Source organism: Rattus norvegicus, chromosome 10 (assembly GCF_036323735.1).
Source record: "Rattus norvegicus strain BN/NHsdMcwi chromosome 10, GRCr8, whole genome shotgun sequence".
In the NCBI taxonomy this organism is placed as follows: domain Eukaryota; kingdom Metazoa; phylum Chordata; class Mammalia; order Rodentia; family Muridae; genus Rattus; species Rattus norvegicus.
Window position 1 is genome coordinate 74,861,831 of NC_086028.1, and position 18,170 is coordinate 74,880,000.

The 18,170-nt window shown below is 45.1% G+C and overlaps 1 protein-coding gene across 6 annotated transcripts in view; it reads right to left on the minus strand.

Moving 5' to 3' along the window:
* The window catches only part of Ankfn1 (ankyrin-repeat and fibronectin type III domain containing 1), a 388,671-nt gene that overhangs the window by 150,547 nt on the left and 219,954 nt on the right, over positions 1–18,170 (minus strand). For all 6 annotated transcript variants that reach the window (XM_039087383.2, XM_039087381.2, XM_039087379.2 and 3 more), the window contains exon 3: positions 6,232–6,366. Coding sequence is in view for 3 of the 6 variants with exons in the window: in XM_039087379.2 (XP_038943307.1) it covers positions 6,232–6,366 (135 nt within the window). In the remaining 3 variants the exon portion in view is untranslated. The remainder of the gene's footprint in view (positions 1–6,231; positions 6,367–18,170) is intronic.

Genomic DNA, 18,170 nt, shown 5'->3' on the forward strand with positions numbered 1-18,170 from the left:
GAATATGAGCTTTCCTTGCATAGTCCTACCATGCACATGTTTGGTGCCCACAGAGGTCAGAAGAGAGAATCAGAGCCCCCTGGAACTGAAATTACAGCCAGTATGAACTACCACGTGGTTAGTGGGAATCGAACCCCAGACCTTTAGAAGAGCAAGCATTTGCTTTGTAACCTCTGAGCCATCTTTTTAAGCTCCCAAATGATTTTACTCATGAGGCTGATAAGCACTAGCCCAACTCCATTTTTTTTTATTTTCTCCCCCCCCATCTCTAATAAGTTTCTCTTTTGCCTTTGACTTCAGTGACATGAATTTTATCTCTCAATATGCAATGTACAATCAAGCTGTGCTTTCGTAGACAGAAATCAACTGCATTAACAACCCCGTCCAGGTACAAGTGCCATCGTTTTATCTTCATTTCATACTTGAGCTTAGCTGATAGACTGAGAAACAGTTATTTATCTTCATTTTATAAACAAGGAAACCTAGTCCCAGAGAGGCTAGGTAATTTATCCAGGACCTTACAACCAGAAAATCAAGTGGAAGGATGTAAACTCTGACCCCCAAAGCCCGAGCTTCTAACAGTTCTGCTACCCTTGTTGCTAAGGTGCCTTAGCCTGGCTGCCTAGCAGCTTCTCCATGCTCGACCTTGATTGCAAAGTCAAGACTCCTTGTCCTAGTTAGGAATCCATGTGCCACTGGAGCTTGGTTGTGGAAAGTTTTCAGTGTCATTGTACTTTTGAAGCAGTCTGAGCCAGCCTGGATGAGACGTAGTTTCAAGACAGAGCATATTAGAAGCTAGAGCTCTAGTCATTCCCAACAGCTGAGGGGACGGACGCGCTCAGTGAAGGGCACATCTTTGATCCAGAAAATACTGTTCTTTAGGTTGTGATGTGAATCAGAGGACCTTCTGGCTTCAACCTACTTGTCACCAGAATGAAGAGAAAGTTTGACCCCTTCTATTCTCCACCCGCTGTTAACGTGACAGGTGTGCCTTTGATTGCTAAGAGGTGGCCAACCCTATTACAGCGTTGACATATAAGCAGTGGGAATTACCTTTCTAGTCTCTGTGCCCTTTGAAATGAAATTTATATATGAAATGTCAGTTGTGACTCATGAACACTGGTTTTTAAGTTCTTATAAACAGTTTTTAAATTACATTTATTGGTGTGTGTGTGTGTGTGTGTGTGTGTGTGTGTACACGCACATGAGCACATGGGCTCCTACAGTGGGCATGTGCGCATGGCACAACATACCGTGGAGGTCAGTGACAACTCTTGGGAGTTGGTTCCTTCCACTGCGTGAGACCCTGGGGGTGGAATTCATGTTAACATTATTGGTAGCAGGTACCAATAATTCACCCACTGACCCATATTGCTGGCCCTAACTTTCAGTTTTGGAGAATATGTTTATGGGGAAGAAAGCTAAGCAGTAACTAATGGTGACTCTGTTATTCAAAATCTACGTATGGATGATCTAACTGTGGCCTAGGTAGCCTTTGAGTGGCCCTGGGAACTCATGAGAACGTAGATATCTTCTACAGTCATGAACTGTCAGATTTCCTGGGATTGCAGAGGCCCTGTGTGCAAGACTTTCAACACAACACAGGCAAAGTCCTACCCAACTTAAAGTGGTTACTTGAGCTGTTTCTAGGGTGCTCATAGGTTAGAAGGAAAGACAGTGCTGGGGATTTAGCTCAGTGGTAGAGCGCTTACCTAGGAAGCGCAAGGCCCTGGGTTCGGTCCCCAGCTCCGAAAAAAAAGAACCAAAAAAGAACCAAAAAAAAAAAAAAAAAAAAGAAGGAAAGACAGTGAGACCAACACACGGCTATGAAATAATGTGGCGCGTGAATGACAGCATATACTCTACAGCACTTGGAGGGAGTTGGCTAGTAGCATCGTGTGTGTCTCAGTCTATCTGTGCTGCTGTGTCCATGGCTAACAAACTCACTGACTGGGTGACGTATAAGCCACAGAAGTTTGTTTCTCTCAGTTCTAGAGTCTGGGAAAGCCAAAATCAAGATGCCTGCAGATTCAGTCTCCCTGTTCTCTGGTTCACACACACAGCCTTCTTTCTGTGTCCTTGGAGTAGCAAGGTCAAGTCGACTCTCCGAGGTCTCTTAGAGAAACATGAACCCCAGCTAGGAGAGCTCTGCTTTCTGGTCTAATCACTGCATATCCTAACACTGTTGGAGAGCTTGAACTCTAAGCATTCTGCTTAAAGGCCCAAGACAGAGAAGTGTCACAGAGAAGTGAATGGCTGACATGGTGAGCAACAGGAAGTGACCATGAGAAAAGAGACTGGAAAATGGGTCCGAGAAAGTGACTCATGAAAATGACTTTGAATGACGAATGTACAACAATTAGCAAGAGTGGAAATGAAACTCCAGGTACACAAGCTCAGGTTAGCCTGTAGAGAGAGAAGAGGATGTGGAGATGGGCTGGTAGAACATGCTGGAAGCAGGGAATAGACAACCTCTGGGCTCTGACATGCGCAGTGGTGCATTTCAGCAGGTGCTGTGTACCTGGGCCTTAGGAAAGAAGCCAGAGAGATAGCAGGGCCCAGACATCCAGGATTTTACACACATGACAAGGAACAAGTACATTAAGCTATGTAGTAAGGGACATCAGACACCCTTAAGTGACGGACCCATGAGTTCTGATCATTTACATTATGCCTGCACACTTGAATTTCTCAGTGCAATCAATACATGTATACAACTAGCACATGCCCATTAAAAGTAAAAATACACACTCTTTGAGAGTTGAGATTTTCATTTGGTGGTAGCTAGAAGGTTGTTTGCAAAGGAAAAGGGGGTGGGAATGTCAGATTCATGTATGAATCTCTTGAAAAAAGTCAGAGAACTTGTGACTGTAGGGGTCACCAACCACCTTCTGGTTGGGTTTATAAAACCACTACACAGGAAGAATGCATGCCTGGTGCAGTAAATCTATTGAAAAGCCCATGACCCTGGAGGTCCCAAACCATACTGGGGAATCTATTACTGTCACTTTGCTATGTGGACATGATATCATAAGACCTGCTAAATATTTGTATATTCACAGAGACTAGTGTAGCTCTCAGTCTTGGTCAAAACGTTTCAGCTTGAAGTGAATGGTGGTTAACATAGAGAATCCTTATGACTGAGGAAGGGGTTGAGAATAAGTGAGTCTACCCCAAACGGGACAGTTGCTTTCTCCAAGGCTCAGGATGGATGGGGAGAAAAATCCAGAAGATGGGGAGGGGTGGTGTGAGAAGCTGTCTTCTGTCCATGACGCACTGTTGTATATATGGATGCACAGTAGCATGGCAACTCACCTAAGACAGGGTCCATCGACACTCCATCACAGAGAGGGAGACATGGCCTAAGTCTCCCTCACCCTCCCATACCTGAGCATAATGGTTAATGGTTGCTTAGGAAAGTGGAGTCATGTTCCTCGGTGGTGCAGACACAGGTCAATTGTTGTAGCTCAATTAAATACAGCCCCTGCCCAAGCATTTTCCAGACAACCCTACTTCAATGTAATGGGCCACAGACAAAGTCATGAAAATAATGAGGAATAAATTAAAAGACGAGAGAGAGAGAGAGAGAGAGAGAGAGAGAGAGAGAGAGGGAGAGAGAGGAAGAAATCTAAGAGAGAACATTGTGAAATATTTTTTGATGATCCAACCTCCCATTTTGGTGGTGGTGGTGGGGGACAAAATATACTTAGCCTAAGATTTCTGTAACACGAAGTCCATTTGCAGTGTTTCCCATTCATCTTTAGAATGCCCTGACAAACACAAAGTGTGTCCTATTAAATATTAGCTCTCCACCTGTGCCAAATGTGGATTTCACAGAGGGGAAGATAATCTGTTCTCCAAGTGACTTTGAAACCTTTATCAAGATTTTATTAAGAAAGGTTGAGAACCACTGGTCTAGATGATATCTTCAAGGATCCCATAGAAAGAAGGTAAGCACCCTTGCTTTTCTGATGAAGAGCGAGGTAACTAAGGCAGTTCATGAAGGTTGGAGTGAGGTCAATATAAATCAGAATAATTGAGATGATAATCATTTATCCATTGGGCACCGTTGAGGTTAAAATAATATGGGAAGGGATCAAGGGCTAATGAGTTAATCCTTCTGAAGGAAGAAATACCTAGCAATACAAAATCTCCAAGGAAATGTCTTCACGTATCTTAATACTAGAGGTGTTAACAGTTTATTGGGGTGAGCCAGTTTAATGGGGGCCAAAATAGCCTTCTAGAACTCCCCACATTACACTGCATTTATAGACGGTAACACTGTGTAACCAAACAGCTGAAAGTTATAAGTTCTATACATGGATTCTACCCACACCCGCCCTCCACCCACCATAAAACACCTGCACAGTTCCTTTTAAAAAAAACTTAAGACTTCAGATTTTGGAATGATAGTTAGAGAAAATCAGTTATTACTAATTGAAAAAAATCTTGAAGACATGGCCTATTTATTTAAATTTGAGTTTCTTCAAGTTTAACTTTTTGGCTCCGTTCTCCCTCCCACTAAATGCATCCAGGCTTCTTACCAGGTCCTCTGTATCCCTCAGAGGAGGGAGGGAAAAGACACAGATCCCTTGGTCCTCACATGCATGCCCTATGGGTGTCTGATGGTTTGAGTCCATGAAAAAGGGCACTGTGGACAGAGCTGAGAGCAATGTCTTGTGGCTGTGTTAACCAAGCTTAGCATTTCTATTTCAAAACAGCCAGGAATGGGGGAATAGAGAGATAGAGACCCAGGGAGCCCAGGGGAATTGTCCAGAGTGTGGGAATTAGCAAACACACTCCCCTTTCCTGCCATCTTACCAGTTGTCTAACCGGTAGGCAACCCTGTCTCCTTCGATCTCTTATGCCATCATTTGTGAAACGGTGACAGTCACTTGGGAGAATGACTTTTCTCTGTGATGGAGTAGTGGCTTGGGGATCCTTTTAACTAGGAGGGGCCTCACCCATCTCTCAGATTTCCTGACTTTGGTTTTTATTTGAAGAATCCTGCTGTTCTCTGTTCTAAAGTCATCCATCTTTGTCAGCACCTGAGGCCACAGCTTCTTCTAAGTGGCCAGGGATCTACAGCAGAGGGAGTGCACCAGAGACATTAAACTCTGTGACGTTTATATGGACTCTGAACTCAGCAGAGATGGATTGAGGCTGCCATAAAGCCTAGGCAAACAAGGCTAAGGAGACCATCTAAAGACCTTAGGAAAAGTAATAGCTTCCCCCATCCCCTTCCCCACCCCTGCAGAGGTCAGCTCATGTCTTGCTTAGGAAATGGGGAAGGCAACCGAGTCATCTTTAAATAGCACTGGTACTCCTTGTGGCCATGGACATACCAATAGGTAACACAGCCAACCAGACACTTACAGCACCCCACTTCGAAGCCTCCCCATCAACCAGCTATCTTAGCGGAATAAAGAGAAGATGGAGAATCAAGCGAGACCTCACATGCATGCCCACCATGTCACCCTGGCAGGGATTCTCACTATCATGTGTCCTCTCTGTCCGTCTTCATGTGGTTTATGGGCAGGCTGGACCAAGATGGACAGAGCTCTGATCTCACGCTCTATATGCTCATCCTGCAGAATAGACCCAAAGGCAGCAGCATGCCTGGGTTTGGATTGCCAGCATGGTGGGGCCCACTTTACCTGATCCAACGGGTATCAGGAACCAGAGTGAAAGAAAATGATCTCTACCACAAAATGATCATTTCTTTTAATAGCTAACGGTAGCCAGTTATGCAAGCAATTCACGTGACTGAGCTGGCTGCAAGGAGAGTGCTCACTTGTCAGAAATGGGCCTCCCCCACCCCTGACCCTTATAGTTCTGCATGGCAGTGTGTGCACTATCTCAGACTACTACGTACATGCCTACTCACATTCTTTGTGTGTGGTCTGCCTGCAGTGAACTTTGGAAGATGCACACATTAACATATATATGTATGTGTATACATACACAAACACCTCCCATAAATATCCCATACAGATATATATCCCATATATATATACATATATGAGGTGTTTATGTATGTATACACACATATATGTATATATACACACACATATATGTATATACACATATATATGTATATATTACATATGCATATATATATATAATTTAAACAACACTATCACAAGCACATTTGCACATTTAAAAGCTCATCAATGACACAGAAAGCCCCACATGTATCCACGGAGGAAGAAAACAATTAATTTGACTTACCTGCTTAAGCTCTTCGAGGCAGCAGAGGAACAAGTTGCTGGTAAGTGTCTAGTGCTTTCATTCAATAAATCACATTGGCTCTGCTTTCTCCTGTAGCTCAGCCTCTGCGCAAAGCAAGCGAACCTCCTTCCTATTCTGTGCAAAGAATAAAATGCGAACAGGATCACTCCAGGCAAGAGCTGAAGTCCATGATCACTAAGCTTCTTCTAAAACGAAATAAAAGCAGGAACGAGGCATTGGGAGGAGGAGGGTAGAGGGAGACAGCTTGGCTTGGAGTCTAGGTATATTCTCAGGACTGCAGCGGGGGAAGGCTGGATTTCTCAAGCGTGTGTGTGTGTGTGTGTGTGTGTGTGTGTGTGTGTGTGTGTGTGTAGTAAAAGAGGACCATGACTTCTGTGTGTGTTTAGCCCATTGTATCTGCAAGGACCATCCAGAATGGCACTCAGAAACAAGCTTCAGGGCACACAATACTGAATCGAAATCTACTGTCACTCAAGGGTTCACAAAGGGACAGTGAGGCAGCCAGTGCGCTCTGCACTCCATTAGTAGAGGGGAGAATCATCACCTGTGACTCAAGAGCCCCGTCAAAGACGTGCTCCCACAGCTGCCGGAGTTCAGAAGCACACAGGTGGCAGCCACATCCCCCCCCTCCTCTGCACTTCTGGTAGGAGTGAGGGGGGGGCGGCCCCTAAGAGAAGTGAGGCTGCTCAGCCCAGGCATGGTTTTGAGTAGGAGTGAAACAGTAGTCAGCAAACATGGGGCTCAGGATCCCATGAGGCTGAGCCTCAGGAAGAAGATTCCAATGCTGTTTCTGTGCCAGCCACATATGGGTGTACCTGGCTCCTTCCCCAGTACTTCACATGACTCATGCAACACAAAAAAATGGATTTCCGGGGCTGGAGAGATGGCTCAGTGGTTAGAGCACTGACTGCTTTTCCAGAGGTCCTGAGTTCAAATCCCAGCAACCACATGGTGACTCACAACCATCCGTAATGAGATCTGATGCCCTCTTCTGGTGTGTCTGAAAACAGCTACAGTGTACTTATAATAAATAAACAAACAAATAAGTCTAAAAAAAAATGGATTTCCTAGAAAGCCATACAAGAGGGCTTCTTCTAGGTCTCCCTCTGAGATAAAAAGTGCAATGACCTTTGTACATGTCGCTTATGTTAGGGAGGCTTTGCTACTGTGCTCACGTGTAGCACACACATGCGTGAGCGCGTGCGCGTGTGCGCGCGCGGACACACACACACACACACACACACACACACACACACACAGCCCTAACCTAGCAACAGCATTAAGGATCTTTCTAAAGCTCTATTCAGATACTCTGTCTGCCAAATGAATGCTTAGCTGCTTCAATGACTTCAGATATAATTTTGGATTCTGATTAGACACCCTGTCTGCTTTGTCATTTATGCCTGGAGACAAACTGACCTCTGAAATTTGAATACGAGTCTCTAGTGAATCAGGAGACTGACTCTTGGTCATAAGCGGAGGGTAGAGTGTTAATTTGGGGTCGGTCATGTCCTAAGATAATGGACAAGGAATCTTGTATTCATGAAAAAATAAATCTTCCTTTCTGGAGACATCCTGGCGCCTGCCAGCTCACTCTGACAAGTGGCAGGTGGTTCTGGAGCTGGAATTTGAGGTAAGAAAGTGACTCAGAAGGGGCTGAGGAAGTCTCTCAGTTGGTGGAAGGCTTGACTGCACTGCTCTACTCGGGGCCCCACAGAACGGGGCGTGGTAGTACATGTCTGTAATTCTAGCACTTGGGAGGTAAAGACAAGGGGATCAGAAGTTCAAGTTAACGTAGGGAGTTAGAAGCCATCCTGGGACACGCAAGATGTTATCTTGGAAGAAAACTGTGACTCAGAAAACTAGACAACTTGTTGGCCCAAAGGAAGAGCTCACCTTGGATTTCCACAGATGTCTTACCTTTTCTATTCTTAGAGAGTTTGGAGCTCACACTATCTCTGAACATTTGTCCTTTTATAAAACGCTTAGTTGAGGATGTGGGGGTGGGGAGGTATGTGCACGAATATGCCTGTGTGCACGTGTGTGTGTGAGCATGTGTGTTCATGCTACAGTGCACGCAGAGGTTAGAAGACAACTTACAGAACTTGGTTCATTCTCTTGTTCCACCCCAGGAGCCCTGAGGATGGAACCCAGACCTTCAGGCTTAGGAGAAGGCGGGCACATCAGCTGGGAGGCTGAGCCATCTTGCTGGTTCTATCCTCCCTCCCTTTCTGTCTTTGTCTATATCTCTCTACGAAGCAGCATTGCTCTGAATAATCTAATTAGGGACATTTCCGGTCCAGGTGGGCCAGACAGCTATTTTCCATCCAGGAAACAGACTCTTCTTTTACAGTTTAAACCAAGTGACTTCCAGGTTTGCCATGACATCTAGAAATTTTTGACTTTAATGCGGATTTACTTTGATTCCATCTGGTAGAGTAAGTCATGTGACCCCGAGTAATTCTATCAAAATTAGAGACTACTTGTAGGTGGCTCGATGGGGAGTGTGTCACAGGTTCCGTCTTCAGTGCACCCCTGGGAGGATATGACAAGATGTCTCTTGTCATAATAGCATAACTTCCAGGAGCATGTTGAATATCCAAAATGCTCCAAAACCTCACACATTGTGCATACAGATACAGCAACAACTAATGAAGAAGTCCATGCTGTGAAACAAAACTACTAAAAATGTTGTATTAAAACACCGTCAGGTTATATGGCGTATGGTATATGAGAAACAGATGAGTTTGCATTTAGACTGGCCTCAAAAATCCTTGGATGCCTCATTCTATGTGTAGAACTGTTTCAAAAGCCGAAATTTGAGACACATTTTAATCCCAAGCAATTGGGGTAAAAGGTAATTAATCTGCACTCAATGTCAGGTCAAAAGGTCGGAGTCCTTGCCAATGGCCTAAAAGACTCCTCTAGTCACTAATCTAGTCTTCAACTTGCATTTATTCCTGCTCTGTAAATTAGATACACTGTGTCACACAACTACATGTTACCCACAGGTGTAAGAAGTTGGGCGGACCTTAAGAACAGTATCCCTTCACTGAGCCTGCCTACCTAATGTCCCTGCCTAATGTCCCTGCACCTCCCTACTTGCGGTCAGCCTCACAGTCACTTTGAATATATTTTGGTTCCTTAGCTATGCTGGGTGTTTTCTTAACGCCAGGCCTTTGCACACCACGTTCTGGCTGGAGGCTCAGCCCCTTTGTAGTGGTTAACTTCTCTACCTCCTTGAAGTTCCAGCTTAAACTTCTTGGTTTTCCTGAGCCTTAGAGGTCCTTGCTCTGTAGTCCAAGATGTGGCACCTGATGCACTCTCTCCCCATCACCCTTTGGCGCACTTGTTGGGTATTGTTCATCTCCTTTGCGTTGTAGAGCTTGAGTGACTTCCAGGTCTCTGGTTCAATGCTGTGTTCCGGTGTCTAGCAGAGTTCCAGACATGTGGAAGGAATAAATGCACAGTGTTTCATCAATGTGCATAGCATGTACTTGTTGAATATTGAATAAATAGCCGAAAACCCCAGAAGACAAATGAGAGGAGGTCTCAGGATGTCAAGATCTTGACGTTTTCTTAGTGTGCCCTGTCTACGTTTCCTCGCCAGGCTTATGCACTGAAGACTTGTCTCCTCTGACTAATTCTTTTCAATTACTCTCAGCCCATACGGATCACACCCTTGCTCCGTCTCCCACTCCCAAGCACTTTCACAGCACGTTCTTGCTTTTTTGTTCTCCAGATGTTTCCTGAGGTTTGTGTCATGTCTACAAACTGGTATTCTCCGTAACTCTTAGCATAAGCCTGCAATTAGCAGATGCTTGATTCAAGGAACAGCAGGCACTCAAATGGGGAGTTTGACGATCAGTCTTGTAGGAAGATGACTCTGGTTTGTGCGGGATGGATGGCTCAGATGAACCAGACTGAAAGGGGAGTTTACTAACGACTACAGCACAGACTCAGGATCTCAAAGCAGACTTCGGCTCTCTTTTCCTTCCCCGCCTCCATGTCCTAACACCAGTGCCCTCATTTGGGAACGCTGTGAACGTTCCTTCCACTCTCAGAATGTCCCTCCACCCAGTTCCACCCCCACAGTCCTCTTCCTTGCTTAGGTTGTCATCATGCCTCACTGATTCGATTAAAAAGTCCTTTGAAGAAAGGGACGACAATTTTATTTTCTCTCCTGCAGCCCCTGCAGCTCTTGGCTTATTGCCATGCAGATAATAACTGCCCAGCGAACTCTTAAGGGAAGCATTTGTGAAGTTGGATGGTTGGACAGGCATGGGAGAGAATGGGACTATCTTTCCAAAGACAAAAAAAGGAGTGTTTTTGTTACAGAGATGCAAATGACCATAGTACAGGTGGGGATGAATAAGTTGTCCTTCACAGGATCTGAGGGCTGTGAGCAGGGGACAGTTGGTCCTGAGATGTGTAGGGAGGAGCTAAAGAAGGTTGTACTGTTATTGGATGTGAAACGAAGACTCCTGCAGATTGGCAAGGAGAGGAGTCCAAGGCACAGAGGCCCTTGGACTATGGTAGGGATGAATAGTTCCTGGGACTGGATTGCAGTAAACAGTCATAGATGAACCCATTAGAACTTGTCTCTCAGTGCAGGCCTGGGGAGGACTTGATGCTGTGTAGACTTCCTACTGGTAGTGACAAGGATACCTGAAAAAAAATGTTAGGGTAGATGAGCAAGATCCCTCAGGTCTGGGCTGGAGTAGAGTGAACCCCAAAACAGGGAGATGCTAATGCTCAGGGCCCATGACAAGTAAACTAAGAGACAAGAGCAAGGCACACTTCGAGGGGTAGAGATGGACTTGTTGACGGAAAGAAGCAAAAAGGTTTTCAAAGTTTTAATCTACAGGGGCTCATTTCTAGGATATGCATTCAGTTCAGTTGGTGTATATATTTGATGTGTTTGTTCTTAGGCCTTTGCCATACTGTTTGGTTACTATAGCTCTGTGGTATGTTTGGAGATTGGGAATTCTGATGCCTCCAGCTTTTCCCACCCTATCTTTGGGGTTTCTTTTCGTTTACTTCTTCTTCTTTTTTTTTTCTTTTCTTTATTTTTGGAGCTGGGGACCGAACCCAGGGCCTTGTGCTTGCTAGGCAAGCGCTCTACCACTGAGCTAAATCCCCAACCCCTTCCTCTTCCTCTTCCTCTTCCTCTTCCTCCTCCTCCTCCTCCTCCTCCTCCTCCTCCTCCTCCTCTTCTTCTTCTTCTTCTTCTTCTTCTTCTTCTTCTTCTTCTTCTTCTTCTTCTTCTTCTTCTTCTTCTTCCTTCTCCTCCTTCTTCCTTCTTCTCCTTCTCCTCCCTTCTCTTCCTCTTCCTCTCCTTCCTCCTCCTCTTCCTGCTCCCCTTTCTCCTCTTCCTTTTCCTTCCTTCCTCTCTCTCCCTTCCTTCCTCTTTTTCCTCTCCTTCTCCTCCTCCTTCTTCTTTGAAAATGTCATTGGGATTTGATGAGGGTTGCCCTGAATTTGTTGATCAGTGTATACTATATGTATATATGGAAACACCACATTGAACTTACTGATCTGTACAAGTAGCTCTGCCATAATGTTAACAGAATAATATAAAAAGCTTAACCTACGTATTGGCAGATGACAGAGGTGCAGGACATACACGTAGAATACTGTGAGCATTCATGGTTCAGTCTGCACACATTTCTCCAGATAGAGGAAGAACAGGAGCAAGGAACCACCGCAATGTATCTTGGGCACTTTGCAGAGCAGTTAGTTAGGGTCTGATAAAGAGCACAGGCTAGGGGGTAGTAATGAGCTGCCTGGGGCAACACACCAGACTCTCTGCTGAAGTTTTTCCCTCCTTTGTAAGCATAATGGTTGTCCTGGAAACAGACCATCCTCATCCATTGCCACATCTTGCCTTTCCTCTCTGGAACTATTTTAGCCCCAGGGGAAAAAAATACTAGGGTTTGGGAATGAAAGTCTGAGCTTTTGCCCTAAGCTGTTCCTCATGGGCTGGGTGACCCTGACAGGGATTTCTTATCACTGGGCTTTCTTTTTCACTCTTGTAGCAATAAATGAATGAGTTGGACCTGGCAAAATGAAAGGCATCTTTTAGTATTCTGTCTTCTGTTTGGCAATGCAACATCTAGAAGTTTGGAATGCTTGGGTTGGGAAACTTACCCATATTAAAAGTCCGTAATGTCCCCCATTCCTACCAAAAATCTTGCCCATGTTTCAGAACATTCATACATCATTACTAAAGGTCTGTCTGCCCCCGGGGCTAGTAATATGTGGTTTGTTTGTAAGACATAAATTTAAATTGATCACTCTTTGATGACCATTTGAATACTTTTTCACTCTTTCTCCTTGTCACCCTTTTCAATTTAGGGAGTGCCTTTTCATCAGGATCTCAAAATTAAATTATGAGAAGAAAGTCCCTGTGGTCAGCAGAGAGGTTGCCCCAGCCCACTTCCCTTCTGTAATCTCTTGACCTTAGCACCCTAATGCAGCTGTTTAGTAATGGGCTATATTTCCCCCCTCCCCCAAAATGTGCCACTTATCAAAAACAGCTAAAGGAGGGGGGCAAAAATAAAATAAAATAAATAAAATTAAATAAAATAAAAAAGACAACACCTCAGGATGGATTCGAACAAGCTTGAAGTTGTCAGTAAGGAATGCCACGCTCCGCGTCTTCCCCTCCCCCCTCTACTAATCCCCCAAAGAGAGAGAAAGGCTTTAGGGAGGGTGAGGGCTGTTCGGTCCCAGACAGACCTTTTCAAAACGTGCAGACTGTTCATGGGCATGTTATTTCTTGATGATTTGTTTTAAGCCCCAGATGACCTTTCAGAATAAAAGTAACGCCTTCCTAATATGTCAGGAACCCGCTTGTGGAATTTGTCCCCGAGTCTTAGGAGCCTAGACACTCGACATTCAGAAAGATTCAGTCAGAGGTGGTTCCCCGTTCTTTTTACCGCAGCCACCACACAGCGTTGATCTGGACCGGTCATGGGAGGTTTTCCAGACTGGGGATTTTGAGAAGCGCGATTCTCTTAGGGAGGTTACAAACCCTTCACTGACAGCTTTCCAAGAACGGCTCTGTGCGCCTCTCCGGCAGCCTCCCACCTCGCTGCAGCTCCGACGACGACGTGATAATCAGAGTCCCTGAACTCCTGAAAAGTCTTCTTGTTCTGCCTGCCACCCTCTCCGTCGTCGTTAGAATTCTCCAGCTATGAATCCCCTATTGTCTGCAGGAGCCCAGGATCCCCACACCATGCCGAGGCAGGAATGCGAGCCTCCTAGGTCTGGCTCTCAGCACAACCTTACCCAGCAGGTCACAAAGCCCCATTTATACACGGCTCCCAAGTTTTTATCATAACTCTTTATCGACTCAACCTCATATATCCTCCAGGGTAGTCCAGAGACGTTTGGTAATGAAGCCCATTTATCCTCATTTTCTCAATTGGCACAACTTAAAATTCCAATATTTATGTTCACACTGTCTTAATTTGGGTTGTCAAAGATAGTCTGGTAGACAAGGAGCATTTGCCCAGGGAGAACTGACCTCATGGTGGAGTTCACCAGAACCCCAATACATGATGAGGTTTGCCACAGCACAGATCTCAGCATCACAAATAGTTACCGTTTACAGCTTGGTGGAAAAAAAAGTCACATCACTCTAATATTTTGCGTGCTACCCCGAAACTGTGCCCAAGTCTCACACTTTAACAAATAGGATTAGCCACTCCTTGATGAGGAAACCAAGGCTCAGAGAGATTAACTGGCTTGGTTATGTGCACTTAGGGGCTGAGCTGAGACTCAAACTCGCGGCGCTCACACTGAAGCTGCTGGCATTTCTACCTCACGCCTTTGCCTCTTATCACAGATGCAGTCCATGAGTAAGCTGACTCATTTTTTCATCACAGATGTATTAAGGATTGTGAACTCGGGACTGTTACTACCCTTTGGCAAGTTGAGCCGTGAGTTTGGCTCTGAGGAGCCTTGCTTGCACAGGAGAAGGGCAGATTGGGAACCAGAAGCATATATTTCACCTGTCAATAGGTGGCAGTATTCACCTAAATCTCTCCAAGAGGAGTCAGCCCAGGTTACTTTGCCGAGCACCATCCCCAAGGCCATCTATGATCTGTGATATACAGGCTTCAGTCATAATGAATAGTGTGTGCGACAAATTGGATGCTAACTGGGACTCAAGCGTGCTACTGCACTGTGAGATTGGGACTTTAGTGGGGTTACGGGGTTACAGTAAAGCACCGGGGTCCCTACAAAGGTGTGGAATCCCTTTCTCTTTGAGCTACTCACTATGCCTGGCAGTTCAAAGCCAGAGATGATTTCTGTGTCTTTGCCCACTTAAAAAAATGTTGTACAGAGTTCTCAAGTAATTTATGGATAAAATGGAGATCAGGTCCTAGAATCGGATCATTTATAAGCAGGGGTGGGGGTGAGTGAAAGGTGGGGTCCGGTGGGGTAGCTCAGATGAAGATAACAAAATGAACAGGTTGCCTGGTTCTAACTTCTTCAAGCCCATGTGTATGCATACACATGCCCATCAAATCTCAGGATTATCGGCGGGTATGTAAGCCAGGCCACACAGGTGAAAATGGTCAAAATACACCCGAACAATGAAAGGAACCCTCTCTGAATTTTATACAGCCTTCATCCTCTTCTTCTAGAGTACTCCTCTCTCTCTCTCTCTCTCTCTCTCTCTCTCTCTCTCTCTCTCCCTCTCCCTCTCCCTCTCCCTCTGCCTCTGCCTCTGCCTCTGCCTCTGCCTCTGCCTCTGCCTCTCCCTCTCCTCCTCCCATTCCCCTCCTCTCCTCCTCCCTCTCCCCCCTTTCCCTTCTGCTCCCCATTTTCTTAATAAAGAAAATGTCAGTGTCTAAAGTGCTAGTCCAAAGTCGGTTTCTGTCTTCTGGCTGGCACCAGGAGCCAGGTAGAGCTTAGTGTTCTGAAGTCAAGAGAACAGGTGCTGTGGCAGATGGAGAGGGTAAGAAAAACGGCTGGGAGACTCTTAGCCATGTCTGCGCTGGCTTCTCCACTTTCAGCTGGGATGCTTAGAACCGATCACATCCTATGATGACTGAGAAACACATAGTGACCAGTGGAGTCCTCTGTCATGGAAGCAAGGCTTTGACTCAAGTTAGAGTCTCAGGAGACTGCACTCAACTTAGACAAACTCTGATTGGCTGGTGTTTTGCCTGCACAGAGGACAATAGTTCATATCTCTTTTATGGATCAAGTGACTTTCCCTCTCTAGCTGAGGTGTCTGGGACTCCACTAGCATTCTCAGCTTGTGGCTGCTTTTGTAAAAAAATACTTAGGATCTGTCTACTTTCCATACTGGATTGAAACCTCCCTGAGGGCAAGGCTCAGCCCTTGTCAACTTTTGACTCCCACCTTGATTTTGTGTGTGGCAGATGATTTTCAATACATATATGTTTCAATAAATAGGATTCGAGAAAACCCTGAGGCAAATATTCTACTTCCTCTCTATTTTTTTAAAGAGAAAAAAACTACACCTTGGCTCTTGGATACAACATGGATCGCGGTTCTGATTTTTTTTCACGTGATATTCCATTTCAAGCAGCATCTGTGACTATGGCCCTCTCTTGTCCAAACCCATCTTACCCCCACCCACTAGAACCAATAATTAACTAATTTTTGTGTCAATTATGTAATGTCCCAGTCATATGAGGAGGGGTAAATGCTGAGGCTGGCACTAAGGTTGTTCCAAGGACACACAGTGACCCCTGTGGTGTCTATCATTCCAATTCTTGCTTTTTGTGGTTTACAGATACAATCCAAGCTAAAAGCCAAACAAGGCAACGCTGTCTCCCTTTGCCTTTGGTCATTGTTTGCCATATTAGGGCAAAGCTTAGCACAAAAGGAGACATCTTTCTTCAAAAGCTCACAAAATTACCCTCATTAGGCATATCAGGATAGACAAGCATGCTCAGTGAATGATTTACCCGGCTGAACGTCAGAGGCTCAATGACATTGTCAGCAGCAACCGTCCAGTTGTAGATTGTCTAATGGGTGTTGAGTGGGCTGGATATTCAGAGACATGCCAGTCTCATCCACAGCCATGATGATGAATGTAAGGTGGCCAGGTCCCTGGGACAACAACTATAACCGGAAACCACAAGGTAAGAGCATTCTCTATTGATGTCTTTAGTTCCTGTTGAGGTCTCTCCCCTCCTGTTACTTCAATCTGTCATCTTAAGATAGAAAGCCAGACAAAACAAAAGAGGGAAGGAAGGAAGGGAGAAAGAAAGAAAGAAAGAGAAAGAAAGAAAAAGGAAATTAATTTAAAAAAAAAAGGAAAGAAAAAGGAACCATGATGTAGAATGACAGTTCGGTAGTTCAGGCTCTAATCCTCCAGGTAAAGACCTCTCAATTGGCTTCCCAGCTTTTCCTAAACTCAAAGCCACCAAGCTAATTAGAACAACACGCTAGCGGTCAAGCCTCCCATGAACATAAAGGAGAAGGCAGCAGAGCTGGTCATCCACATAAGAATCTAACAGGTGGATTTGCTGCATCTCTTGACAGCAGACTGAAGTCTTCTCAAAGATTCTCTTGTTCCTTCTTTCACATGTTTGGCCTTCTCTTCTATTGAGGGGATTCAGCAACACTCTCTGAAGGTCCACTAGCAGTGTTCACAAGGCTGTGAAACCAGGAGGCTGATGAGGCATGTCCACAAGAAGGGCATCTCTGCCCAGATGCTTTTAGTCCTTTTTAGCTATTTCTGGTTTGTACTGATGTGCTCTGGATGCTTCAGAGTCAATATTTGTGACCACTTTTGTCCCAAGAGGGTACTTAAATATGCTTGGAATAATTTCCATATCAGGATCGCTAATGTTTGCTTGAGAACAAATAAACGGAGAACTGTAGACCCGCTATTAGCACCCTGTCTCTCTTCATGTTGTCTTTGATAAGCTAACAAGATGTCCCTGTTGATGGCACTGAGAACACTGGAGTGTCCCAGCCTTTCACGGTGGTAGGTGAGCCCCTTGGGACTATCGTGGTGATTTCACAAGCCATGTGTGAGAGTTTTGATGGCCAGACAATTCACAGAGAAAACCCTTCTGATGGCTTATTTCTACCCTCTAAGCCCCATGTGCCAATTAAAATAGACTTTGTAGTCTCCCCAAAATAGTTCTGTTTGGTGTTTGTGTCCAGGCTTATGTTGAATTAATTCTAGGGTCCTAAGACCGAATCAGAGAAAGACTACTTAAGCTCTAGGTGGACTAATAAATAAATACATTTCAAAAAATTCTCCTCATCCTTTCCCAAGTCCTCTTCCTCATTCACTACAGAGTCCAAGGGCTCCTTAGCTGGCCTGTGACCCACTTCCTGCCAAATCACTTACCTTCTAACCCTCACAAGGAATGTTTTATCTGTTTGGCAAACTGCAATGCCTTGTAAGCTGAACCTTCCTTCACTTGGCACTGGAGATGGAACCCCTGCAACCTTTATCACAGTGGGGATTCGGTGCGCTAGGTTTAAGGGGGAGGAGCTAGGAAGATGCTAGGTGCACATTCAAACTTGGGAGTGGGATGGAGTCCTTGGCCCTAGGCGGAGCCCCATGATTCTAAAGGCAGTCCACCTTGCATGTTCAGTACTCCACAGCAAATGCCTTGCCCCACGTTAGGATCACTCTAAGCTGAAAGGAAGAACTTCTCTGTTTTTCTAAGCTGTTCGAATGTCAGGGATATCTGGCTTAAAGCACACAGAGGCAAAGAGGTGTGTGGTGAGCTTGAGAAGGAGAAAGAAAAGCAAAGAGAAAAAGTAAAGTTAGGGAAGTTGTAAGCATGCACTTAAGAAGGCTTTAGGGCTCCATCTCATTCCATTTTTGTCCTCTCTGTTATCCCTGCAGGATGCTCCTCACCAGAGAGCAAAGCAGTGGATAGAATTAGAGGTCGGTGGTCATCACA